The sequence below is a fragment of the Kuraishia capsulata genome, genomic scaffold (genome assembly GCF_000576695.1).
Source record: "Kuraishia capsulata CBS 1993 genomic scaffold, Kuraishia_capsulata_scaffold_5, whole genome shotgun sequence".
Lineage (NCBI taxonomy): Eukaryota > Fungi > Ascomycota > Pichiomycetes > Pichiales > Pichiaceae > Kuraishia > Kuraishia capsulata.
This window is the reverse complement of record NW_019172954.1, coordinates 398,232-424,041: the sequence shown is the minus strand read 5'-3', so window position 1 is coordinate 424,041 and position 25,810 is coordinate 398,232. Positions and strand designations below refer to the sequence as shown.

Below are 25,810 nucleotides of genomic sequence, written 5' to 3'. Positions count from 1 at the left end.
TCACCTCTTGGTCCAGCTGAAGATTTGATTTGATAGTCCTGCGGTTGATCTTGACCAGCAAATTCGACAGAAGATCCAATCCTTGAAGATTTATAAAGTGAGAAGTCCACCCTGGAGATTGGCTGGCCAGTTGCTTCTCGAGCTTCTGCAAATGTTTGGTCAAAACTCTTTCCGTAAGAAGTTGCTTCAAAAACCACTCTGGTGATTCAATACCTTTATTGAACGAGCTCATCCTTTTCGTTGCTGGTGGGGCTGAATAGACTATTTCAGTCGTCAAAGTCCTCCTCAGGGAAGTCTTATCCATGTCCTTACATATGTACCTCCATTTCATATCCGTGGCTAGCATTTGCAATCTTCTTTTCTCTGCTGTAGAGAATTTTTCCTGCTCCAGAAGAGCATTAAACCGCAAATTTATCTGATCCTCGCTAGGAACGACAGCTGAAAATGGATTATGACCCATATCGCTGTATGACCTGGTGGGACTTGAGAGAGGAGAAGAAAGAGCAGCGGTGTCTGGCTCCAACGGGCTAGTAGGTCCTTGCTTAGTAGATGACTTTCTTCGTAGTCCCTTAGGTCCAGGCATAAAATCATCACTGTATTGAAGAGAGTGCGTCGAAGAGTTACTAGCACTGGACTGTGCCGCTAGTCTCTGCGTATCAACACTGCTCCGCTTCTCACCAAGTCCTCTCCCTGCCAGTCCGAGTCCAACCGCGATGACATTTTTCTGTGACAGAGTCACATGAGAAGGAGAAGGAGCCTGATCCAACGGGCTCATAGGAGTGATACTGGTATTAGGGCCACTTTCCAAAGTGTAACTCTTCAATTGCGACAGCTTTTCGATCTCAATGGGTGTCTTCCCGCTTTGTGTCTCGTCATACCGTACGGCAGTGAAATCCGCCTTGAAATCACTATTATCGGATCCTGAATTGGAATTTCTTTTCATAGTCGCCACACGGCCCAGTTTCTTCAACCCTGAGGCAAATTTGTTCTTGTCAGACCCTTGTTCTGACTCCAAGTTAGACCTGCTAACTGATGGTCCGCGAGAAATAGTTGGGCTGGTTGGCATAGGACTGTCTGAAAATGAACCACTTCTAGACTGTAAGCTCCTTTGTCTGCTCAGAATCTTAGCACTTGAATCGGGGCGTATTACCCTGTCTAGATTTATCATTCTTGTCTTCATCGGTATCCTTGAAGCTGATGCTTTTTGGGGCTCTTGGTCCGCTTCGGACGTGGGCTCGGTATTTATGTGGCCCAGAGGCTTCATACTCTTCTGACACACAGTCAATTACCACTCAAGAACGATTTAGTATTGTGATGTTGAAATAGGTAACTGGTCGCAAAAGAGTAAATACCCTGACTACCCTCACACACGTAGATAACTGTTTGAGCCTCACCCGCGAATTTTCTGGCAGTGCCGGTCCCCAAATGGCCTCCACAGCTATTCAAGACTCGCTTGGCAAACCCGAATAAGATAACAAGGGATGATTGGATACGGCCTCAGAGGCAAAAATTCGGATGCATAAAAAGGTTTTGCTTGTCTGAGGCAACGAAAAAAAAACATCTGCCTCCTGCCGGAATTGAACCGGCGATCCCCGCATTACGAGTGCGATGCCTTACCACTTGGCCAAAGAGGCAAATTTTCCAGGTTTACGGACTAGAGCGTACTACACTGAGCATTATTTGTTGGTAAACGACCCTTGTGCTGGTTCTGTGGGGATTAGATTGAAGGTGAATAGTTGATCCCATTAGTGAAAAACAGCAAGAAATTCAAGTTCTGGATTTAAAAAGGTGTTGATTTCTACCAGCTTGTTCTGTTTTCCCGCTTATCTGGAATAATTTTACCGCCAACTCATACACCCAAAGTTGATGTCCCATTTACACAGGTATGTAAACAAAACGAGATGAGGTACCAAAATAGTGAAAAATACTGTCAGAGAGACTCTGCAGTCTACCCTTCAATAGTTATCCAAGCGATTGTTACCAGCCATGGGAGGTTCGGACTCCCGTCGTTCAGATGAGGACATACTTGCGGAGTCGCTTTCCTCTATGAAAATAAAGGGAGGAAACGACAATGGCGAGACCACCAGCAATCATCAAGCCTCTCACAAATCACATACTTCAAGTTCTAGTCCAACCAAGACTGATCTGATTGTCAAGGGAGGTTCCAGCTCGACAACAAGAAAGATCACCACTTTGGGATCTTCTAATGGCTATAAATCATTGGGACCACCTCGTCCAACTACATCAGCTCCTGGGCTTGCTGCAAAAGCATACGGCTCTCTTGCCCCACCTAGGTCTGGAACCAAGACGACATTTACCGTGGATGCTAACAAAGACATGTTCAAGCCGATTGACGTTTCTAGCAAGAACTGGGGAAAGAGGTTGGACGTGAAGAAATTGTCCAGCGCAAGCACCAGTCTTGCCCCACCTGGGAACTATGGGCCTGGATTGAAGCCCAGAGAAGCTATTGCAACCCATGACCGTTGGGACAAATTCGCTTCCATAGAATCTCCTTTTAAGGATAAAGAAGCCCTTCGCAATCATACGGGAGCGGGATTTCTCAGTTCGCCTTCAAAGTTCAATGCTGACGATCCCCAGACATTGGAGCTACTGTCTGTTGGAGAGGGCGTCGGTCTGATTGGAGATGAGACAATTAAACCTGCAGATGTCTTTGTTAAAGGATTAGATGTCGTTCTTCTTCCTCATCAAGTTCATGGATTGAGGTTTTTGAAAGCAAGAGAAAACCCGGAGTTTGCCCATAAAGGTGGTTTGCTGTGTGATGACATGGGACTGGGTAAGACTGTCCAAGCAATGGCGTTGATTCTGGCCAATAGACCTGCCCAAAATGACGAGACTGAGTTGTTCGAGCACGATGAAAACTTCAAGTATAAAATACCCGAGCGAAGCCTCAAGACGACTTTAGTGGTGTGTCCTGTTGCCCTGGTTACTCAATGGGCTGATGAGATCACCACCAAGGCACCAGGCCTGACTGTCTCCACTTACCACGGTCCCTCCCGCGAACGTGATATCAACAAACTTGCGGAATTCGATGTTGTTGTCACCACTTACAGTGTGGTCATGTCTGATGCCAATGACCCCGCCAAATCCCCGCTATACAATGCGTTCTGGTGGAGAGTCATTCTGGATGAAGCCCACACAATAAAGAATAGACATGCCAAAACTGCCCAGGCCTGTTTTGCCCTGGGGTCCTCCAGAAGATGGTGTTTGACGGGAACCCCAATTCAGAACAGTTTGGACGATTTACAGTCGTTGCTTCTGTTCCTGAAGGTGAGCAAGTACAGTGATGCCGATCTGTGGAAGGTCAAGGTACGGGACGTCATCAAGAACGGCCGATCTGTCGATGCCCTCGAGCAACTTCGACAAGAGTTGTCAAAGATCATGTTGAGAAGAAACAAAGACACACTTAATAAAAGCTCGAATGCACTCAAGCTTCCTGCCAAAAATGTCCATGTCGAAACGATTCAACTGTCACCTCCAGAAGCAAAGATCTACACTGCTTTGGAGCAAAAGATCCTCAAGACCGTCACCAGCTCTAATGGGGAAATGGACTATGTCAATGCCTTGGTCTTTCTTCTTAGATTGCGCCAGGCTGCCTGTCATTGGAAGCTACTTAGCAACTACGATGACGACTTTTTGAGCTCGTATCTTGACATGCCCAAGCGGCCGTCTTCCCCAATCAAGTCGGACAATACGAGCCAGGAAAACCTCCTGAATTTTGGAAAAGAAGCAAAGGCAGCAGACGATCTTATGGACTTGTTCAGTTCGCTGAGTTTGAAGGAAAATAAGTGCGAGATTTGCTCCGAGACGATACCTCATGGCCAGAAGAAGTGTGCCTCATGCGAGTTGATTATCAAGGGAGAGGACGAGGCCGCAGACCTCGGCAGTTTGAACAGTGCGAAGCTGGTGAGGCTGGTTTCTATAGTTAAAAGTGACCCTTCAAGAAAGACGATCATCTTCTCCCAATTTACGTCTATGTTGGATCTTATAGCGCAAGAAATGGCTGGATTGGGCATAGGTTACGTTCGTTATCAGGGTTCAATGAGTAGGCAGGAAAGAGACCAATCTCTTGAAAAACTCCGCAAGGACAGAAAAGTGACGGTCCTGCTTTGTTCTCTCAAGTGCGGGTCTTTGGGTCTGAACCTTACGTGTGCGTCAAGAGTCATACTGTTTGATCCGTGGTGGAACCCTCAGATTCAAGAGCAGGCAATTGACAGGGTCTACAGGTTAGGTCAAACGGTTGCCGTGGATGTTCATCAGTTGGTTTCCAAGAACACTGTTGAGGAGAGGATTATGAAGTTGCAGGACGAGAAACGGAACTTAGCAAAAGCCGTGGCCGATGGAGACCAGGTCGCCAACCAGAAGCTCAACGTGAACAAGTTGTCGTTCTCTGAGATGCTGAAGTTGTTCGGGGCCGCTTGACTTACAGACGAAGCGGTAGTAGCATTCAATAGAAACTTTCAATCACATTGTAGTCGCTCAAGGCGATGACAGCATATCTAATATTTCATTGCAAAGATTCTCTGCTTCTTCGAATACGGGCAGGAACTCGGAAGCTTTGGCGATCAACTTCTTGCCTGCCATGTCGTTAAGAACAATCAGCACTTCCTTGAAGAACGTTAAACCACTCACTATGCTCGAAGCAGGATCTGTTCCAATACTTCTGAAAGTATCATTCAGCAGGTTTTTGGCCTTGGAAATGGCCGAGGTGGGTGTTATCTCTGCGTCTCTATTCCTCAAGTAGGTTGAGAAGAAGAATTGCAGCATTAGGCCCATGATAACATTGGGTATGGAGTTGGAAAATGGAAGGGATGCCGCAAGCTTTCTCCATTCGCTATTTGTCCTCTCAAACTTTCTAGTGTCGTCCACATTGCTAATGAGAATGGAAAGCACGTTCACATTGACCGCCTCTGAGGCATCATTGTTGATGATGTCAAACAGAGAGCGTGTCTGGAGAATCGACCGCGACAAATGGCGGGTGTTGTAGCTTCTCAGATCTGTCACAGGAATGAGTGAACACAGCTTGCTGATGATGATGGCAGCATTCTTGGTGGGAGAGTCTGGAATTTGGCCCAATTCGTTGGGCAAGATCAGGTCAGAAGGTTGAATTGTCTGCTGGAAAGTTTTGAAGTATGAGACAATCAGGAACAGTTGTTCTGCAAACTTCGAGGCACCGACCTTCGGCAACAGCTCGCCCCATGGAGTCAGCTTGAATGGGGCAGATGGGGAAACAAAGCCCTGTAGGGATAGTGCTCTCAACAGTGAGCTAGCCACAAGCTCTGAATCAGAAGTGATATGCTGTTGCTTTCCCTTACTGGTGTCTGTTGCCTTCAACAGAAAATCTGCAGACAAGTTAGTGAAGAGCCTCTGCAAAACCGATCCCTGGCCAGCCAGAGAGGCATCCTGGACAAACAGCGATCCGATTTTGACAAAAACAGGTGGCTGTATTCTGTGTATAAGATCATACGATTTCTCACCTTGAAAGTAGGTGCTCAATTTGAGCTTTTTGACCTGGTAGTAACGGTTCATCATCCCGGTGATCAAGTTCAACGACTGGTTCTTTAGCTCAATTCTCTGTCTGTCCGTTACCAGCTTGGTGTACGTTGGGGTTGCGACTCCATCCAAAGGAAGTCTCTCGATTATTGAACCGTATATGATAGCCTCGTACAGAGAGAAACTAGTGATGCCCACAGACTGGTAGAAGTAGATCTCGTCAGCTAGTCTCTGGCCCACAAACTCGTGCAAGTCATTAGGAATGTTTGGCCGCAAGCGGGAAACTGATTTGGGGGAAATCTCTGATGATTCTTTTTTGGCATGGCCGTTAGGCTTTTCTTCGGAATCCGCAGCCTCTGTCGAGACCTTCTCCTCGGCAAAAGGCTCGACCGCTCCACTGGTCTTCATCACTGGTGCATACTCCACAGAAGCACAGCCCTTCTGGAACTTTTCCAAAAACCCACTCTGCGGCAGGGAAAGAAGGGTATTGTATATGGAACCTCCGTTAGTTATATACTCGTGTAGGGACCTGAAGTTAGGCACCGGAGCTAGCGAACCTGGGATCTGAGGAGGGAATATTGTCAAAGTTTCCGGCTGTAAGTCAAAACCAACAGTGACTGCAATATCCCTAAACTGCTTTTCCGTTAAGCTCAATCTGCCGAAAACATGGCTTCTGTCTAAAGCCTTGAATTCCTTGTTGGACTGGAGATCCAGGTTGAAGATGAAGTTCTCTAGCGTTTCCACCAGTAACAGGTCTGTCGGGCCAAAAACAGCATCAATCACGTCTTGTGAGCGCATGTAGGCCAATTGCATCCATGAGGAGTATGGAGCAATGAGGAATTCGATGTCGTTCTCGGTGAAATATTGAAACAGTTGGTGCATCAACGGTCTTAGGTTAGCAGGAGAGTTTGGCTCTCTGAAGGACTCCTGGTGCTGTGGATCTTTGGCAATTCTGTCCCAAACTCTGCGGTGATATCTCTCATTTGGCAGCATGTCTGGGTTCTGTAGCGCCTGGTATTGAAGGGTGGTTTCAAGCCCAGAAAAAACGAAGATAGGAGTCACCTCCAGCTCCTTGAGAGCATTGAGGTCCTGTTCAATTAGCTGGATGAGAGTAACCGGAAATCCACCCAGACCCTCCAAAGCTGTCTCTCTCTTTCCAGAAATCAGACGCGACAAGTAATGGTCCACGTCTATTCCCAGCTTGGAGTATCTCAAGATCTCCACCTGGTAGCTCGTCAACGCATAGTTGTCAAACAAGTAGGACTCGAGAGTTTTAACTGAAGATAGGTTAGTAAACAATAAGCTGATGACGACATTCAAATTCCTCACGTACTGGGCATTTCAAGTCTATATCACGTTAGTTGATGATATCTCCTCTCTTTAACACCAACAACATAGTAAGGGTCGTCGATGAAAACGATGGGGTCCGCGTTTTGGGTCACGTGATTTTTCATCCCGCGAAGCCTGGGAAAGAAACCACGTATCGGCATAGACTCTTGTCTTAGCCCAAACATCAACCCTCACGCTCTACGTACAATGCGGAACTCATGGGGAATATCAATTTTGGTCTGGGCTATTTTTGCCCAGATGTGCTGGGCCTTAAAGTATGAGCAGCTGGTTGCCGGTAACAAGGGCAAAATATCACCACTCAAGATCACCGATAACAACTACATCGCCATACTGGAGAATCCAAAAGAGGACTTTGACCTGGTGTTGCTTGCTACTGCTACGAACCCAGAGGTTGGATGTTTGTTATGTCATGAATATGCTCCTATATATAGCATGGTTTCGGAGTCGTTCGCGGCCAATAGCAAGGGGATCGAGACCGACAAGAACTTGGTGTTTGCGTATGCTGACTTTCCAACCGCAAAGAAGCTGTTTCAAAAACTCCAGCTCAATACCGTCCCCAAGCTATTCTACTACAAAGCTGGAGGAGCGCCAGATGTGACCAAGGTTGCTGCCGAATACACGTTTATGCAGGGTGAGAACCCCGACAACCTTGCCGGTTGGGTCCGCGAACACTCCGGGTTGGCTCCACACCTGTTTGTTCTGCATGAAAAGATCGACTATTCCAACATAGCATTGACCATCTCAGCGATTGCAATGCTCACCTTCATCACCATCAGGAAGTGGGCCGAGGTGACGAAGCTTTTGAAATCCAAGCAGATATGGCAGGCCGGTTCTATTATCCTGATCATTCTCTTTGTTTCTGGGTATATGTACAATGAGATCAGGAACGCGCCATTTTCTAGGCCACAAAGAGATGGTTCTCAGGAGTATTTTGCGAGTGGACACCAGCAACAGTATGCTGCTGAGACCCAATTTGTATCTGTTGTCTATGGGCTTTTGATGGTGATGACGGTTGTAGCTGTGAGCAAGGCGCCCAAAATCAAGAATTCCAAGGTACAATTTGCAGTAACGGTGATTTCAACGATCGGGATATTTCTGGCATATAGTTATCTGATCCACCTCTTCCACAAGAAGAATTCGGGGTACCCATATCACCTCTTGAGGTATTGAAGTGGTTGAATCCATATATGCAACATATATTACTAAAATCTCCCCCCATTGCCCATGGTCTTGGTAGCCTGGTCTTTTGACCCGTTTCCCCGGAATTTCGGCGTAGTGTATTTTTCTTTCTCATTCAGTCCAATCTCATTCCAGCTGCTATTCTATCCACCCTAGCTTCTACCTTGGCCAATACAGCATTTATCTTCTTCAATTTCTCGGCTAGAACGTTTATTCTCTTCTTGTAAGCCTCAACAGTGTTCTGGTCATCTAAGCCCTCACTATCCACCTCTTCCCCAGATCGCACCGAGCTTCCAAGACCGTCCAACTTCTTCTGCATTTTTAGCAACATACCTGATAATATGATTTGTGACTCGTACAATGATTGCATGTTGAGATTTAAAAGCTCCAGCGGAGATTCCGTGAGTGACTGCACAGTTAGCTCTATGGGATGAATAGCCTCGGGGCTGACCGTTTCTGTGTGGCCATCGTTAAGCAAAGACAGAAACGATTCAGATTTTCCCAAGACTGTCTTAAACTTGAAAACTGGTGAATTATTGCCGTTCATAATGGGTGATTTTCCTCAATTCTATCCAATATGATCCAGCTCAAATCGTCCATTCAAATCCCTAATGTTATCGTGAAAACAAAGCGTGGAGAGATGAGGCTCATCGCACGCCCCGGCGAGGCTCTGGCCTGAAAAATGGCTGAAGATTGAGCCCATCAAGACTTTTTGAACAGCGCAATATTTGCCTCCAAAAATCATGCTGAAATCAACTATTCTGCGTTCAAAGAAGAATCTGCGCTGTTTACATCAACTCAGAAGTCTCAGCACCCAACAGTTGCTGGAGATCCTTCCGGCCAAGAAGACAGTGAACAGAGTCCTCTATGACATGAACGCCAGACTGACATGGAAGAAGTACTTGCCCATTCTGAAAGCACTATACGAATCGCCGGATGATGCCATAATACCGAAATATGCTAAAGCAGCAGATCTCACGTTGTTTCAGAAAGTTTTGAAGGAAATAAGAACAAGTACACACCAAACGGATAAACGGCTTCTACGACTAGAGGAGACATTGATCGAAAGATCTGCGGAAATGGGCGATAACGATGCCGTTTCCATGTTGGCTTTTAGTGCTTTGCGAGACGAAAAGATGGAGAAGTTTTCTCTTGATGACAGGAATTATTCGAAAAAATTGATAGCCAATCTTCTGGAGATCAAGCATCCTCTTGCACTGAAGTTGGCTGGAGATTACGCTTATAGCAAGGGCAGGATACAGGATGCCGAAAACCACTACCACTCCTTTTTGGAGCTGGATGACCAAAGTTTTCTGGCCTCGGAGACTTTCAAGACTCTGGGTCATATAAGCTTCGCAAAGCCCGATCTGAACTCGGCCAAGGTGTATCTGGAGAAGTCTATCAATCTCGCACCATTGAGAAAAGTACCCGAATGTCACTTCCTCTTGGGTCAGATCTATGGGGATGATGCTCAGCGATCACGGTATCACTTTGAAATGAGCGCGACTCAAGGTTTCAAGGAAAGTTTTGCTCAGCTTGGGTTTCTTGAGCTGAACTACTTTGGCAATACCGATAAGGCATTTGAGTGGTTCAAGCTAGGCGTGGAGCTGGGAGACATCAACTGTCTAGTCGGGTGTTTTGACTGTTTTGTCAAACAGGAAAGGTGGGAACAAGCCCATGGTGCAATGTTGAGGATACAGAGCTTCAATGAGTTAAGGGAGAAGTCAGGTTCGGGGGCTGTTGTGGATTTGGCCAGTATACGTGAAAAAGCGATAGCCAAAGTGATGGAGCACCATAACATTAAATCGCAACCTGATGTTTCAACTGGTGGTGAAGGCTCGCGCTGGGACGCTTAGCCATAGTGACAGGTCTGTATTGGGATTTAAATGGCGATGGTAGGATGTGTGTTGATACTTTTTGTTATCAGAAAAGAGTACTCTCTTGGAATCGGTAGCTTCGTGTCTTGTGTATGTGTCCATTGACCAGTGTATATTATCTGTGTATATTGCAAGATTTTTACCCAATGATAAATATAATGCTGTATATATGTTTCGTAATCTTAATATTGTGGTAAATTTGTTATGATATATCTATCGTAAGGAATTACTTCTAAACGTCCAACCTAATATGCTCATGCAGGTATACTTATGCACATAAATGCATTGCATTTATTGCATATCGCAGATGCTGTCTTCTATTATTACCTTCTATTGTCTTAAACGTTCCACTCACTATTAACAATTCACTTCCCAATCACAATTGCAAATTCGTCTCTTCTGAGAAAACATAATGCATATGAAATATGCTCTATACTCTTTTATATACAATCACATCGCCTGCTCTCCGCTCATCCCAATGGAAGCGACTGTTGAACAGACGAGCATACGGAACATAATGCTCACTTCCCAAATACCCATTCATAGTGGATTCCAAAGCTTCAAAGAAAACAAGATACTTCGGCCAATCGTGTGGGTATTTTCCTTCTGGAGCCAATCCGGTGCTAATGTCTCGAAAATTGGAATCTAAGAATCCGGTTGGATCGGCATAGAACTCGTCGCTCTCGTCTTGATACTCCTCAAGCACAAATCCTGGTTCGTGTTGTTCGACCAATGGCGGTTCGCATGTCAAGAACCATATATGAGCAGTGTCTGGATCCAGGTGAAAATGACTTTGAAATGGAGTCGAATGGCACGGAGTCAGAAATCCAATGGATGGCTTTACGGCATAGTTCGAACCCTCGTTCAAAACAGCTGTTCTAAGCACATTGATCACCTCAATAACTCCGCTTTCGTGGATAATGGTGAAGTAGTAACCCAAAAAGATGTTCAAACCAACTATAGCAACGGTCACCGTTTTGAGTATCTGAGGATTCCAGGTCTTAGAAAGCCTCGTCACGCTGATGGCAGTGAGCAACAGAAAGATAGGCTTCAGAGGATATACAAATCTAAACTCTTTGTGCTGAATCAGGGAGAAAACCAGTAGATACAGACATACAACTTCCACCAAAATGTGCGTCTTTTTCCTCAGAGTCAGGTCTGTTATTAGGCCACCAAATAAGATGTAGACTCCATGGAAAGTGAATGGAAGTAAAGTGAGCAACAGAATAGGCACTCCTTGTACGACGTAGAAACTCCATGAGTTAATCCCATAAAACGCACTCAAACCTTGTACCACATTGAATTCCAGAAACTTCAGAAGTGGAAAGACCAACTCGCCATAAAACCAGTGGTCTACACTAGCATTGATAATGATGCAGGCGGTGGTGACCAGTGTCACCAACAAAAGTATCGAAACTTTCGATTTTTGCACCCAGAAAAGTCGACCACCCAACACCAACCAAATCACCCCGTTTGTAGGTCTCACTAGACACGAGAAACAAGCCAAGCCCAGACTAAATGCAAACCTCTTGAAGTTGAGTCCACTAGAAGACGATATCGTGGAACCAATAGGCCAGAAGTTCAAGGCCCATGCAGTTAGCACCAGTTCAAAAGTATTCGAGAATGTTCTGGTTATAGCAAACCAATTGAATGCCGAGACCAAACTGGCCGCCAGGGTCAATTGGGCCAGTCGCGTGTTTCCTGTCCATGTATCCACCCAGGTGTATATGCCCACTTCACCAATAGTCACCATAAAAGCGCTGAACACCTTTGGCAAAGCTAATACCCAAGCATACTCAAGATTAAACAATTCGCACACTTTATAAGCAACTGCAAATATTAAGGGGTGTAGAAAAGATCGTATCTTTTGCTTCCACTCCCAGGTCAGATAACCAGTGTTGAAGACCGCGTAATGGGCTGGTTCTAGTGCCTGCCAGTACTCATCAGCTTGGAAGAAAGTGCGAATTGTAAGAGCGTTTAGTAACCTAATTGTGAACACCACCAGAAATATGGTCAAAATGCTCTGTTTCGCCATCGTTATGGACTTTTCGCCATCTTGAAGGGAACTGGGGTAATGAGCTCAGCTCTATAAAAACACGCGTTGAAAACTCACGTGACAAGCCTCAAGTTCAAAACCTTGCATGGCTCTATGAATAATTTAAAGTACTACTTTGAGGAGTAAAACCGTCCAAAATCATATTTTTTATTTTGTCACAATCGTGTGAGTTCTTTTGAATCTTTTAAAACTTTTGAAATTCTAGTTTTCGACTTCTATAACGCCATAGCGGATGCCATCAGAAGAACCACGGCCGCAATCATGGCCGTTGGCTTCAATGAATTGCCCTCACTCTTGCTGTTCGTATTTGACGAAGACGAAGACGAAGACGACGATGTGGTCTTAGAGCCAGAGGACGATTTGGAAGATTTGGAGGAAGAGCCAGAAGAGCCAGACTTGGTGGATGCGGCAGAGCCCGAAGATGCTGTGACGATACCTCCATTAGATGTAGCCTCAAGCGAGACGCTTGTAGCAATTGAAACGTCGTCGTCAGAGGTCCAAGTGGAAGAGTAAGAGGCAGCCTTGACAGCGGATGGAACTCCGCTTGAATCAATCTCCTCTATGTCCTCGCTTCCTCCCGAAAAGTCTGCTTGGGCAATTGAAATCTGCTCATTCTCTAAATCGTACACCACATATGCATTGCTGATAAAGTTGTCTCCAAGAATCACACTGTCATCGCCGCTGTATGATACCCCAAGAGCACAGAAACCCTGTCCGACAAGCGTGAAATTGCTTAGACTGGCCTGAATCTTGGCCCCTGTGAAGTCAAACGTAAACTTGTAGTCGTTAGCAATACTGCAGTCAAAGTAGTAGTAACCTATGCTGGAAGAGTAAGAAGCACCAATTGTGTTTGCAATTGCCTCCAGTAAATCCAAAGGCAAGTACGTGATGGTAGAACCCGTGTCCAGCAAAGCAGCAAATTTCCCGGACGCGAGGGTCTCTTCGTTGTCTCCAGAGGCAATTGTAAGCCCAGAGAGCGTGATTTCCAGTCTAATTGGCGAGTCAACGTAGCCGGCATAGGTGTTGATGATGGCCACCGTCTCGAGCGACCCGGTGTACTTGGAATGGTCAACACCACCAAACAATACGGACCCTTCACTGGAAGAGGCCGTGTTGAGAAAGACAGAGTATGCAGGTGTGTTAATGAGGCCGTTAGCAGCCATCTTGTATGGAAGGTTGAGGTACTGGTAATGGTTTGAAGATGTGGCCGTGGAACCAACGTAAGTGGCCTCCAAACCGGTTAGACCGATACCGAGCACACCGAACGAAGAGTTGGACACATTTGCAACAGCAAACGAAAGGTCCTTCACGTCTACACCTGCAACGTTCACAACATCATGGGCCCAATACCCCGAAGCAGCAGTAGAATCTGCGTATGAAATGGCAAAATCAATGGTATCGTTCTTCTTAAAACTCTTGGATTTGCTGGTGTCCAATCCACCGTACTTGTTGCATCCTGAGGTGAACGTAGGGATAGACGCGTCAGCAGTCGAGGACCCAGTCACGGTCTCGGTGTATCCACCCAATTCGCCACCACCAATATCATCCCTCTTGTCAAACTCAAAAGCATCAATGTCAACCACCCTTCTCTTGGAAGAATCTGACGTGGAATCGCAGTATTCGTTGTCCACGTCCTGGACCCATAGGTCAGATGACCCTGTGTCAACTAAAACACCCATCGACTGGCCTGGAGTTCCGATTGTCACATTGGTCATAAAGAAGGTTTGCGCATTTATGAGCACCATTTCAGCGGTGGAATCGTCTCTCTTCACTAACTTGGGGCGATTGAACTTTACAGCATCTTCAGCAGAGTCTCCACGTATAACGTCAAAGTTTTGTTTCACGACTTTCTTAGCGCAACAGCATGCTGCCAGCGTAAGCAACAGTGCCAATCTCATGGAACCAGTCTAGCAATTGATCAAGGAGCAAGGATGACCGTTGTCCAAAGAAAGAAAACAAAGATTGGTAAGGATTGGATAGGATTGCCACGGAGTAACACATTTCGCTCTGTTCCCACGCGAACTTACCGAAGGGCGTGGACACGACCCAAAAATAAACACGGTGTTGAGAGGCGCAGATAATGCACAGCCCCGTCTGATCTTTGCTCTGGTCAAGCAGAGGCCAAGAAATGGGGGTGGTACTGGGGGAAATTTTAGGTTTTTTTGAAAAAAATTGAGCAATTTTGGAATTGGGGGAATATGGGTCACGTCCGGACACGGTCGTTTTAAATTTGCTGTGCGGGGTTAGGAAACTGGTGGTTCTGGCCCGCGGTTATTGTATTCCTTATGGCCCATCTTGAGGCGTGTAGATCTATCTAATTGAGGCGCATGTGCCTAATGATGTCATCGCACATCAAGATGGAGGGTGAATAGAAGTGCCAAATAGCATCAATAGAGACCAAATGCAAGTTTAATTAATGAAGAGCACCTCGTGTAACAATCGTATTTTGTTGTGTAAGGCAATCCCTATATAATCGAATTACGAGTCGTGCGCTGATCTGACCTGGCGGAGCAAACGTGCCAATTATGGCGCATCGGTACATTCCCAATCAGTAGGTTCATACGCCTTGGGATGGTCCAACTCACGGATCTCCTCCTCCGTCAGGGAGAACGAATACACGTCCAGGTTTCCCGCGAGTCTCGACACTGTTTTGGTCTTTGGTAGCGGGATGTGCTTTTTCTGCATGGACCATCTGATTAGTACCTGCGCACCAGAAACGTTCTTTCGAGCAGCTATCTTGGTGACTGTGGGGTCGTTGATTTTCCCACCGTGGCCCAAGGGCGCATAGGCTTCGACCTCGATACCTCTTTCGTTGCATGCGTCTGCCAGTTCCTGGCGCATCAACCAAGGCGAAATTTCTATCTGGTTGACAACAGGCTTGTACTTGAGGCCGTCCCATGCCAGCAACTCGTCAATGTGTTTGATGCCGTAGTTTGAAACACCAATGGACTTGACCAGACCCTCGTCAACAGCCTCTTGCATGGCCTTGTAGGTCTCCAATCTCATTTTTGGACCTTCCAGTGGCGAATGGATCAGCAGTAGATCGATATAACCCAACTGCTTTACCTTCTCAAGACACCTCTTGATAGCTCTCTTGGCGTTGCCGTAGCCGTTTTCGCTATTCCAAAGTTTGGTGGTGTACTTCACGTCCTCACGGCTATTGCCTTCGTCCAGCCATTTCGAGATTCCTTCACCGCACTCTGCCTCATTCCCGTATAGAGAGGCACAGTCAATGAGACGATAACCAGTCTTCAGAGCCTCGTACACAACTTTGGCTGTGGCAGAGTTAGGCACTTCCCAGGTCCCCAGCCCGACGGTGGGGAAGGCATGACCAGATGATAATTGAATGAGTTTCGGAATAGGAGACATCTTGCAGGATAAATATACGTCAAAATTAGTCCCGATATAGATCAATTGAGTGATTATTCGCGAACAAATCACTAAAGAACCGTACACTTCAACGCGCAATCTTCACGGAGCTCACCAAGTCGCAAGTTCCGGTCAAGTTGGTCACGTGACTAGACATCCCAATCCGGTTATAAGTTCCAACTCATTGCTTCAGTATCGGATCCCTTGATAAATGGTTCATCGATAGAGCTTATCTTGATGTCACTGCAAAGACAACATTTTGTGGTGAGCGCTTCATCGATTTCCTTCTGGAGACTCTTTTTGGATTCGCCGTTCTCGTGAGACTTGAGCTTCTTTTGAAGAATGTAGATTTTATTTTTCAGCTTGTAGTCATTGGAGTCCAGTATGTTTCTCACCAAACAGTCCTGATGGAACGAGTGATTGCACGGAAAGATGAAGAACTTGCGAGTGATCAAGATTTTGTGGCATATCGAGCACGATTCGGTGGGTTCCAAAATCTGAAACTTTGTCTTTTTGAATTCGACGATTTGCTTGTTGATTTTGTCGCTTGTTCTCATGGATTCGTCCATTTCCTGAGATATCTGTCTGAGCTCTTTGGAGTATGTCTCCAACGATGACACCATCTCCCGTTTGAAGTTGTCTATCACCACAAAATCCGGAAATAGAGGCAGTAAATCCTTGATTGTAAGCAATTCGCATCTTCCCAATAAAAATTTTAACACGTCTTCGATCTTATTGGATTTGTTGTCACCCTCTTCCACGTTATCCACTCCAATCAGTTTCAAGGCCTCATCACGCTGTTTCACGAACGTCTCGTTCATAGCCACCTTGGATATGAGCTTTTCCGAGATCTTGAGCCAGAGTCTTTTTCTTAGTGCTGATTTGCTGGGGTCCATAGGCTTATCAGCAACGTAAGTGGCCACCTCGATCAGGTCGTTCTCCAGAGCTAGCTTCACTGCATCCTCGTAATTCTCGAGCATGGAGTACACGTAGATAGCAGATTGGATCTTTTTGTATCTGAAACATAATCTCAGTATGAAATCCGTGTCAAAATGTATTTCTGCCTTTCCTGATCTCCTTCCGAAGCTGGAGTCGGTCTTTGGACTGTGATTTTCCAAATACCTCAAAATGAGGTTCTCGTTCTGCAGATTTGGATACGTGATCAGTATTGATAGCAAAGAATTGTGAACAACAGTTTCTTTGCACCCTTTTGTATCGATATAGAACTGTAAGAACTTCAAGGCGTGATTGTACTCCGGTAAAACTCGATTATTGATGGAACTGTTGAAAGTCAATATCGAGGGAAGGAGCTTCGTGATTTCTAGATTGTCTATGAGTCTCTTCCACACTTCCACTGTCTTTGCGGGTTGATTTATCAACAACACAGTTGCAAACTTGTACACAAACACAGGGTTGTTCTCTTTAGCAAGCACTTGCAACGCATCATCCCATTTCTTCAGAGATACGTAGAACCTCAGAACAACCTGGTAGTCATTTATGAGGTTGGAATAAAACACCAGCTCTTCTTTCCTGTTGTGTGACAAGATGATCTGGTAAACAGTTTCTTTGTCCAGGAAGTCTTTGTACTTCTTCAGGAAACTCTGGTACTCTTTCTGAGTCTTTTCTAGTTCCTGTGAATGAGGCAGCTCCAGAGCAACATCGTGTTCTAGAATATTGTTGGTCAGATTGGAAGACTTAGCAGAGGCAATATCGTTGTCCAACTCATTTAGTCTCTCGATAAACAGTTCCACAACCCAGCTGCTCACCATAACTCTCTGCATGTAGTAGGATCTTGGAAGTTTCGAAAGCTTGGCTATGAGATACGTCCGTAATCCATTCATATCCGTATCAAGAAACTTCAACGTAACGGTCTCAAAAGGTTCATCTGTTTCAGCTAAAATCTTTGCAGCCTCCAGATATGAACCTTTCTTGAACAAATCCCCGCCCTTTGCTTTTAACACTTTATTTCTATTGGAGGTATCTGTGGGCTTCAACATTCCAAGTGCCTCGTCGTACTTTTTCTGTTCGTACATGATTGACCAGATATCCGAAGCCTCGTCTTCCACCACGATCTCATAGATGTTCATGCTGGTATAGAGCCAATATGTACCCTTTACATGGTCTCCTGAGAGTCCTAGTATCTTCTCCCCATCGTACCGTGGCACCTCCAGAGAAGAAACCAACTTTCCATTCAGTTGGTTGTAGAACCTAATCTCATCATTCACCATTATGGCCACATGGTACTTGGTGAAAGTCATGAATTTGAATTTCTCTTTTGCAGATGAGATCTTGAATTCAGGCGCTTTTGAGTCGAAGGAATCAATGGAGCCAAACGTAAGAAACTCCTGATTCTGCCCAGTGGAATAAACCAATCCAAACTTTTCCAAGTCAGCGCCCACACATCGTATTTCTTCCTTTTTGGAGACAACCAAAGCATCTTTCTTGAACTCAGCAGCAAAGTTGGATGATGTAGCATGAAATACCGCAATGAAGACGTCAAACCTCAGTATTGTACCATCTTTTTCAGAAACAAGCACCAAAAACCTTTTTTCGTCCTTCTGAAGAGCAGATATCGAGACCACCCCTGTCTTGGTCTTGTTGTTCCAAATTTGCTTCACAAACCGGTCGGCCTTGCCTGAGTCGATGATGCACTCATAAATAACACCTCCACTAGTCCCAAGCAAAACTGGGCCAGAGTTGCTCGAAGTAACAAGATTTGGTATGAATTCCATACAAGTGACGTGCAAGCCCTTCAGTTTCGCCAGAGGCCGTGAGACCGTACTCTTGTGGTTAATGTAATGGTACTCGTTTGACGCTGTTTGTACGACCAGGTGACATCCGTGGGGATCCACAAATGCATTCACAACGCGATCTCCGGAGCCATTCACATTCGAAGAGGAGCCCTTGCTGAAGATGTTGATCTGGAACACTTTCTCAGGATTATTTAGGTCGATCCTGTAGACAACACCCGACTTGAGAACAAGCCAGAGGACATTGTTAGATACCAACAATCTGGAGATATCCGTCTGGATCTGGAATTGAAGCTGTACAGGCTCCAATTGAAACATGGAACTTGCCGAATCCATGTCGGAAACGAGATGTTTCTGTATATTTGAGTCGATTGGTTTGTTGCGTAGTATCAATTGGCTATCTACCTACCCAGGTCTGGTCTCAAACGTTATCAACCTTAGATGTAGTTTGTTTGTACACGACCTTCAAATTTATCGTCTTCGAGAAGTCCCTCTTAACTATGGTTTTGATGTGACCGTGCTCTTCTGCAGATATCCAAATAGTTCCCACGTGATGGCTGTTGGAATTCCCGTTAAGCTTTTAAACGAAGCGCAAGTATGTGTTTAGTTGTTCGTTTCTGAAAAATGGCGTTGTTGCAGCGTATAGTTACTAACCGCAATAGGGCCATGTCATCAGCTTAGAGCTGACATCAGGCGAGACATACAGGGGAAAACTACTAGAGTGTGAGTTGTTTTTTATGTTTTTCTTTTGGCTGCTTTCAGCATACTAACTTCAGCCCTTTTTAGCCGAGGATAACATGAATGTACAGCTGAGAGACGTGACCGTCACGGCCAGAGACGGTGCTGTGACACACGTGGAACAGGTTTTCGTGAGAGGGTCTCAGGTGAGGTTTTTCTCGGTGCCGGAAATGTTGAAGAACGCCCCTATGTTCAATCCAAACCACGTGAAGCCTCCTCCACCCATCAGAAACCTGAGGAGGAGGTGAAGAGGTCAGGCTCGGTAGGGGGAAAATCTCCAATTGCTCTGACGGCGGCGGGAATACTACTTACAGTGTATACTATGAAAAATTCGACAAAATAATGCTGAAATATTGCTTAAATATTGTACCTAAATAATGGTTTTTTACCCAGCCTTTGTTCCTCTGTGAGGGCCCTCCTAATCGCTTCTGTAGAGACACGCTCCTAGATCATCATCGTCTTCAATTAACAAGACAACTTCCTATAACAATCCCTCTCTTTATCACCAGTTCAGACCACTCAATGAGCACCAGAAATCCGGACTTAGATTCCGAGTTGCTTCGGTTCTACCAGATCAGAACTCTCAATCCCAACTCGTGGGCCAGAGATAACCAGGCTGTTGACTTTGCTTATCCAGAGACGGATGATCCAGCCTCAGACGAGTACTTCTCACTATTGCCTCAATTGATGAACACAGATGCAAACGACCGCTCGGACTATGCGATCGGAGACTCCTCTCTGGACTATATGGACCCGTTGGGTTTCCACGAGTCAATCGTGGATGAGTTGATTGATAGAGACGTGGTCGAAAGTACACGCGACCCGGCCAGACTAAAATACCTGATTGGTTCCAAATCCTTCAATCCAAAGCTGTTTCTGAAGACTATTCACAACGACAAGAGTTTTGACCAACTGAACTCCGCCCTGGGCTACTTGGATAGCGAGATGCAGAAACGAAACAAGGATCTAAGACAGATAGTTGAGCTGGAATTCTCGAGTTTCATCAAGGCTAAGGGCTCTCTCGACAATATATATACGCAGTTTGCGAAAACCAAGTTCGAGGGTACAGACGATAATCCTGGTCTTCTGGGAAAATTGTCTGGGTTTGTGAATAGTGCAAGTGCGAGTTCTACGCGACTGTTGAACCCAACACTAGAGAGCAAAAGCCGAGAGTTGGCGGTGGAATCCACAATCTCGTTCGTTCAGGAAAACAAGCTACTTTTCAACCTTCCATCTAGTCTTCAGGACTACATTTTGAAAAATGATTTCGATTCTTTGATCAACGACTACGAGAAAGGCAGAGCGTTATATGATGCTCAGTTGCAGTCGTGTGCACCTGCGGTGGTGAAGATCCTGAACAGAGTGTGGGATGAAGTCGAGCAAATCATATCTGAGTACAAGGAGAACCTGTGGAGAAGATTAGACTCCGTTGAGCTTGATACTGTCACCAATGTGAGTCTTCCTTCAAGCAACAATGAGAGGAACTTTCTGACAACTGTGAACAAGCTTTTGGAACTTGGTGTGGAAGACAATCCTTTAGTAGTGTTTCTGGAGAGTCAATACACGAAGGTTTTGGGGGAGCAAAATTCAGGAAAATGCCATGCCTTCCTTCTCAAAATGGTAAAACTCGACCAAAGCATCAAGCAGACATATACAGAAGGTTCTGCTGTCTCAAATGTTGCTCTCAAGTACCTTTATGGTTTGTTCATTGACAAGCCCGTGATAATGGTTGATCACGGTGCCATGGTTAAGGACCTACCCTTAGTGATGGAGATGTGGATGGCAATAACCTCATATGTCAAAGAACTGGTGGAAGGGGTACTGACGAAGAAAATTGTTAGATTCGGACTCGTTTCCGATTATTTCACAAACAGAGAGTTTCAAAGGGCACGCCGGCAGATGTACTCACAAAGAGATCCGTCATCAATTGCTATGAGAGTGCAGAATGCAAATGTTCACTTGGAACTAGGAGATGTTCAAATCCAAGATATCAGGAAGAAGAACCAGTTTCTCATTACTGCTGTTTGTGACAAGCTCACGAGGCTCTTCATGGCTAGCTCTCAGGACTTGCCGGGATTACTTAACATGTCTGGCCAACCCGTTGCTCCTGGATCCCCTGTGAAGAACGATGGATCTCTCTCTTCTTATGGCTTTGTGCCTTCTTTTTCGAACACGATATCGACTCTTCGGTATCTTCTTGAGTTGCAACGGTTGATCAGCGAATCGATGGCCAAACTCACATCTGCCAGGGCGTCCGCATGTACTACTGCCTCGGTTGTTGAAACTTTGAGAGAAACTTACCGCAAAATTAACAGCAGATTCATCAGCTGCGTTCTCGTCTTGATGGTGAAGGATGCTGAGAAAATCAACCAGCTTGAAACGTGGGAGAAGTCCAAGACAACTCCTGGCTGCACGGCTCTCATTGACTTTATGCGTAACTATTTCGAGACAATGTTGCCTCTTTTCTCAGATCTGGTATTCAACGTGATGGAAACACCAATCTCTGATGATATGGGGTTGTTACCAAGCTACCCTGCGAAAAAGATATTGAGCGGAATCGAGTCTCAGTTTGTTCGTGCTTTGAGAGTGATTCTGGAAGCATCGGTAAGGAAAGAACTTCACGACACACAAAGTGCAGAGTCGGTTGATGCTGCTAAAGAACATAGAATGCTGAGTCTCGGAAATGTCTCAGAAATGAAGTCCAGTGTGTTCCCAGCTATCATCCAAACGTATGACCGTGCTTTCCGCTCCAACTTATCCAAGCAGAACCTGGACCTGTACCCTACTTTGGAGAACGTTGAGGTCACTTTGTTCCACGATTACATTGTCACATACTACCCAGCAGTCCAAACCATGATCAAAGAAGGAATAGCCAGAGTGGATTGGATTACGCCCAACCAACCCGTCTCGGCAAGTGAGTACATTCACAAGCTGATCATGTTTCTGATCATTGCTAAGTCCAGCATAACGTCAAACTCGACGAAGCTTCCTCTTTCAAATGAGATATTCAAAAATTTACAGGCGTATATGTTGAGGACAATGTTGGATTCTTTGAGAAGAGTCGACAAATTCTCAGAAGGAGGTATTTACCAGCTAATATTCGATCTGCTTTTCTTCGCCAGAGTCCTACAAAATACTCTTTCGGGGTCTGCAGACTCTGCTCTTCAGCAGATATACAAAGAAGTTGTTGATCCACGCTTTGGAAAGCAAAGAGATTACATGATTAATTCCCTTTCTGAAAGGGTGAAAAAAGCTTTGAGCTCAAGTGCAGCTGAATACGCATGTTTCAGGGCATAAAAAAGTTTCCAAATTTTGCCCAAATAAGTACTACGGTTCGTCATCTCTTCAGAAAAAACGTTTCTTCTGTATTATATCAAGATAATGTACAATTGGTTTATTTTCTCCTCTTCAAAACACTGGCAGTGAGCTCCTTCAGCTCCCTGATCTTTTCCGCTATATCATTGTTCTCACCAAAATTGAGGTCCGAAACCCTTTTTACAATTCCAGAGCCGATCGAGGAGTTGGCATGAGTTGATGTCGACATGTTGGAGAAAGTCCTTGAACGAGAGGCTATTGGCGTAGAAGTGGACAGAACACCCGTGAAACTTGTATGTAATGGAGACTTTGGAACTCCTGAAAACTTCCTTCCAATGGACTGTAAGATGCCACCAGTTAATGACCTTGATGTCCTCAATCTCGGTATTGATGGTGCTAACGACGATCTTATGTGTGCTAGCTTCTTCTTCCGTTTGTCTTGCTGAGATTTGGTAAGCATGTTCACATAGCTGTTTTCTTTGGTAGAGCTGGAGGAAGAGATTGAAGATATCGAATGGTCTTCACGAACGGTGTGTCTCAGGTGCAACGACTTGAGCATATCCTCCAGTGCTGGCTTGATCAAATCCTCATTTTCACCGGAGTTCATTTTAAGAACTTGAATTCGAGCCACATGAGCCAAATGCTCTAGACTGGAAACTCCCAGGAGTTCGTTGATTTTCTCTTCTCCGACACTCTCGCAATTATAGACCAGAATCAAAATCGAGGATGAAAACTTGGAAAACTTCTGTAAATACGAAACAGCCTTGATCAAAACGTGTCTGTCTCCCTTCAACTTGCGTTCAGGGGATGTCTCAGCTGTATCAACCAGCCCAAACTGAAAAAGCACAAACCCGGCTGATGAAAAGAACTGTCTGGTGTCAAAATCATCCGGCAGGGAAGTGAACTTAATTACAGCACCCTTTTGACTGGTGACTGTGTTCTCATAAGCGTTGTTCGTCTTTACGAGCGAAAAAATACCACGCAGATGCTTTGACTCTCTGCTGTTCCAGTCTTTGGCAATCAGAAGAAACGATGCAGTACCCACAAAAGGTAGTCTATCCGTCATCAGCTTGAGGTCTAAGGGCTCCGAATCCCTATTTTTCACTTCGGAAGTAGCCTTCTTCCTCGGAAGGGTAGCAACGCTAGATAGCGATGGGTTCCTCTCTCGTTTCTTACGGATCACTGGTACCGAAACCTTGGTCGAGCGAGATGTAAATGTCTCAAGCTCCTGCAATTTGCGATCCTTGTAGTTTTTTCTAGTGAGACTGACCCGGGCCTTTGCTTCGATATTCTTAAGAGCCCGTCTCTTCAAAAATCTCGCACGCAAGTCATCAGCCATAGCTTCAAGCGTAGTCTGGTATACAATTTCGTCCACGAATGCACGCAACAACTCTTTGGAAAACTGGTCAAGAAGCTGATCACGCTGCGCAGTTTTCTGTCGATGTTGGGCCTCTGATCTCAGTACCTCGGTGCATATGGCATTCACGGAATATTTGGTTAGATGATGCAACATGGACTGAACAACGATCTTGCTCGCAGAAGGGAAGTTTGTTCTTTCCGTTATCTTCAATTTCTTTGGTGGAGCTGCGGATTCCGGCTTAGGAGGATGTGAACTTGGTGTGATTTCAGTTGGCGCGGGTTGGAATGGAACTGAAGAGGGGAGAGTCGTCGGAACTGGTGCACCAAATGTGAACGTAGGTTTGGGCTGAACGTCTGAAAGGTCATGCTGAGACTGTTTCTTTGTAAGACCATCATTACCGTCAAAAGTAGAGGCTGTTTGTTGGAGCTGTTTGGCAAATACAAATGGCTCGGATGATGGAGGCACTGACTGGGATGCGGCGGAAGTATGATGGGCAACAGTGGGCGTAATGATACTGCCTCTTTGGGCCATTCTTTCAAAGTCAAATGGAGGTGTGTCTGTTCCAGCAGGAAGAGTCAGGCTTGGTTGCTGATTACCCAGAGAAACACTTTCACTGCGGACACCTGAGTTGACAATCTGTACAGGCGTTGTGGAAGCTAGTCTCTGGTTCAGAACTGGAGAGAAATACTGCAGCATGCTGTTCTTGAAAGATGAGGCCTTCATATCATTCACTTTAATTCTTATTCCAGTAGGATCCTGCTCTTGTGGTAGATTGTAGGCATTGGTGAAAGCGAAGAACTCTTCCACATTGAAGAAACCAAGACAGTCAGAAATGCTCACCGCCAACGGGGCTTTGCTCGAAGAATGGTACGCCCTTGCCATTGATACTAAAGCAGAAAACCGTATCTCATTAAAATGCGATTCGCACAGAAATGCAGCCAATAACGGAGTCTTGTGGTCATAGACAGCTCTGAAGAAAACAGAGTATACGTTGAGGGAGCCTGGGGTTCTTTGCTGTGCCATTACCATCCCTCTCAACATCAGGGCTCGCTGAAATCCTTTATCATGATAAACTTCGGTTGGCAAAGTCTGTGACTTTCGGTCCAGCTCAGTGTCCTTGAGGTTAAGCAGGACCTCGTATGCTCTAAACTCTGCCTCATTTGGACAGTTCCCACCTCTGGATCGTATATCGTCATACATATGTGTCAATGTTTGTAAAGAGTTCGTAAATTGTTCAATCTCTTGTTGCTGTGAATAGTCTGGATCATTTGCACCGGCCATGATATGCAGTGATAGCAAGTGAATCCGACATATGCGTTCGTGACAGTCAACAGATTCAGGTCCAGAGTAGTTGTTCTGAAACGTAAAGTCTTGTCTTATCGACCTAGTCCTGTCCCAGATAAAACTCTGAGATTCAGGAAGTTGTTGCAATAGGTTCTCTATCATGTAATCCAAAGTTTTCACCAGAATGTGGGGTGGTCTAACGTCAGATGGTAATGGAGGAGGTTGTCCAGAGGGCCGCACAAACGTTTTGACGGCTCTCTCACGAGATATACGTCCTGAAACGGGATCCTTCTCCCACTTGGAAACTTGTTTCTTGTGGATTCTCTCGATTCTCTCGTTCACAGGACACATGTCTAAACAACTTCCTCTGAAAACTAAAGCATCGGTGAGTGTTTTCTTGGCATTTTCAGCATCAACCAAATTTGCTCGTTCCATTTCTTTCCTTTCAGCTTCTCGCATCTCTCTGAATTGGTCAAACAACGGCTGTATATCCCCATTATGATTCTTCTCCAAGTCTAGTAATCTTAGCTGGTTGGCTCTGTCCCAATCATTCTGGTAAAACGGTCTTGACTCAAACTGACCGTCATGTTGTAGCATGTAATCTGGAGTCTCCTGTTTGCGATGTTCAAATCTCGTATACCCGAACTTTTCGGGGTTCCTCACCAACGGTCCCAAGAACTGGGACTGTATCCTCTCTAGTGGATTCTGTGGTCTGGGCTCAAACGGAGCAGATCCAGAATTGCCTGCATTTTGATCAATACTTTTTCTCACAGGTACTGGCTTTGGTCTCCGACCTGTTGATACAATCCTTTGGCCCGAAGACACCTTTCCTCCCCTGCCTTGACCTCTACCTCTAGAGGCATTGTCTCCACGAACAGGCTTTGCCCTGTCGGACGTTCCAGACGGCACGCCCGGTCGTCCCGGTCTGGTACCCGGTCTATGCGGCCTCTTGCTTGGCTCAACGGGTATTGAAGCCATGGACCAGCAAAAATGGGCAAGTGGTTGTGGGTCGTGGGTTTGA

At 45.6% G+C, this 25,810-nt stretch overlaps 14 protein-coding genes across 14 annotated transcripts in view; 6 read left to right on the top strand and 8 right to left on the bottom strand.

Annotated features, from left to right (window-relative positions):
- Nucleotides 1-1,168, bottom strand: part of KUCA_T00004211001 (uncharacterized protein) — a gene marked incomplete at both ends in the record, with an annotated part of 5,102 nt that extends 3,934 nt beyond the window's left edge. Inside the window, one exon of the mRNA XM_022600922.1 lies at nucleotides 5-1,168. Coding sequence (XP_022460219.1) covers nucleotides 5-1,168 — 1,164 coding nt within the window. The remainder of the gene's footprint in view (nucleotides 1-4) is intronic.
- Nucleotides 1,169-1,986: 818 nt separating this feature from the next.
- Nucleotides 1,987-4,440, top strand: KUCA_T00004210001 (uncharacterized protein; the record flags this gene model as incomplete). Its single annotated transcript, XM_022600921.1, has 1 exon — nucleotides 1,987-4,440. The coding sequence occupies one exon, from the start codon at nucleotides 1,987-1,989 to the stop codon at nucleotides 4,438-4,440; it is 2,454 nt and encodes an 817-aa protein (XP_022460218.1).
- Nucleotides 4,441-4,497: 57 nt separating this feature from the next.
- On the bottom strand, nucleotides 4,498-6,851 carry KUCA_T00004209001 (uncharacterized protein; the record flags this gene model as incomplete). Its single annotated transcript, XM_022600920.1, has 2 exons — nucleotides 4,498-6,788; nucleotides 6,845-6,851. 2 exons carry the CDS (start codon nucleotides 6,849-6,851, stop codon nucleotides 4,498-4,500), a joined length of 2,298 nt encoding a protein of 765 aa, XP_022460217.1.
- Nucleotides 6,852-7,047: 196 nt separating this feature from the next.
- On the top strand, nucleotides 7,048-8,031 carry KUCA_T00004208001 (uncharacterized protein; the record flags this gene model as incomplete). The annotated part of the gene is made up of 1 exon (XM_022600918.1): nucleotides 7,048-8,031. The coding sequence occupies one exon, from the start codon at nucleotides 7,048-7,050 to the stop codon at nucleotides 8,029-8,031; it is 984 nt and encodes a 327-aa protein (XP_022460216.1).
- Nucleotides 8,032-8,155: 124 nt separating this feature from the next.
- Nucleotides 8,156-8,587, bottom strand: KUCA_T00004207001 (uncharacterized protein; the record flags this gene model as incomplete). The annotated part of the gene is made up of 1 exon (XM_022600917.1): nucleotides 8,156-8,587. One exon carries the CDS (start codon nucleotides 8,585-8,587, stop codon nucleotides 8,156-8,158), a length of 432 nt encoding a protein of 143 aa, XP_022460215.1.
- Nucleotides 8,588-8,783: 196 nt separating this feature from the next.
- On the top strand, nucleotides 8,784-9,896 carry KUCA_T00004206001 (uncharacterized protein; the record flags this gene model as incomplete). Its single annotated transcript, XM_022600916.1, has 1 exon — nucleotides 8,784-9,896. One exon carries the CDS (start codon nucleotides 8,784-8,786, stop codon nucleotides 9,894-9,896), a length of 1,113 nt encoding a protein of 370 aa, XP_022460214.1.
- Nucleotides 9,897-10,347: 451 nt separating this feature from the next.
- On the bottom strand, nucleotides 10,348-11,952 carry KUCA_T00004205001 (uncharacterized protein; the record flags this gene model as incomplete). Its single annotated transcript, XM_022600915.1, has 1 exon — nucleotides 10,348-11,952. The coding sequence occupies one exon, from the start codon at nucleotides 11,950-11,952 to the stop codon at nucleotides 10,348-10,350; it is 1,605 nt and encodes a 534-aa protein (XP_022460213.1).
- A 236-nt stretch (nucleotides 11,953-12,188) lies between these two features.
- Nucleotides 12,189-13,871, bottom strand: KUCA_T00004204001 (uncharacterized protein; the record flags this gene model as incomplete). The annotated part of the gene is made up of 1 exon (XM_022600914.1): nucleotides 12,189-13,871. One exon carries the CDS (start codon nucleotides 13,869-13,871, stop codon nucleotides 12,189-12,191), a length of 1,683 nt encoding a protein of 560 aa, XP_022460212.1.
- A 625-nt stretch (nucleotides 13,872-14,496) lies between these two features.
- KUCA_T00004203001 (uncharacterized protein) lies at nucleotides 14,497-15,342 on the bottom strand (the record flags this gene model as incomplete). Its single annotated transcript, XM_022600913.1, has 1 exon — nucleotides 14,497-15,342. The coding sequence occupies one exon, from the start codon at nucleotides 15,340-15,342 to the stop codon at nucleotides 14,497-14,499; it is 846 nt and encodes a 281-aa protein (XP_022460211.1).
- A 167-nt stretch (nucleotides 15,343-15,509) lies between these two features.
- Nucleotides 15,510-18,428, bottom strand: KUCA_T00004202001 (uncharacterized protein; the record flags this gene model as incomplete). Its single annotated transcript, XM_022600912.1, has 1 exon — nucleotides 15,510-18,428. The coding sequence occupies one exon, from the start codon at nucleotides 18,426-18,428 to the stop codon at nucleotides 15,510-15,512; it is 2,919 nt and encodes a 972-aa protein (XP_022460210.1).
- A 217-nt stretch (nucleotides 18,429-18,645) lies between these two features.
- Nucleotides 18,646-18,862, top strand: KUCA_T00004201001 (uncharacterized protein; the record flags this gene model as incomplete). Its single annotated transcript, XM_022600911.1, has 2 exons — nucleotides 18,646-18,687; nucleotides 18,755-18,862. The coding sequence occupies 2 exons, from the start codon at nucleotides 18,646-18,648 to the stop codon at nucleotides 18,860-18,862; spliced, it is 150 nt and encodes a 49-aa protein (XP_022460209.1).
- A 27-nt stretch (nucleotides 18,863-18,889) lies between these two features.
- On the top strand, nucleotides 18,890-19,078 carry KUCA_T00004200001 (uncharacterized protein; the record flags this gene model as incomplete). The annotated part of the gene is made up of 1 exon (XM_022600910.1): nucleotides 18,890-19,078. One exon carries the CDS (start codon nucleotides 18,890-18,892, stop codon nucleotides 19,076-19,078), a length of 189 nt encoding a protein of 62 aa, XP_022460208.1.
- A 274-nt stretch (nucleotides 19,079-19,352) lies between these two features.
- KUCA_T00004199001 (uncharacterized protein) lies at nucleotides 19,353-22,127 on the top strand (the record flags this gene model as incomplete). Its single annotated transcript, XM_022600909.1, has 1 exon — nucleotides 19,353-22,127. The coding sequence occupies one exon, from the start codon at nucleotides 19,353-19,355 to the stop codon at nucleotides 22,125-22,127; it is 2,775 nt and encodes a 924-aa protein (XP_022460207.1).
- Nucleotides 22,128-22,224: 97 nt separating this feature from the next.
- On the bottom strand, nucleotides 22,225-25,767 carry KUCA_T00004198001 (uncharacterized protein; the record flags this gene model as incomplete). Its single annotated transcript, XM_022600906.1, has 1 exon — nucleotides 22,225-25,767. The coding sequence occupies one exon, from the start codon at nucleotides 25,765-25,767 to the stop codon at nucleotides 22,225-22,227; it is 3,543 nt and encodes a 1,180-aa protein (XP_022460206.1).
- Nucleotides 25,768-25,810: the final 43 nt, after the last annotated feature.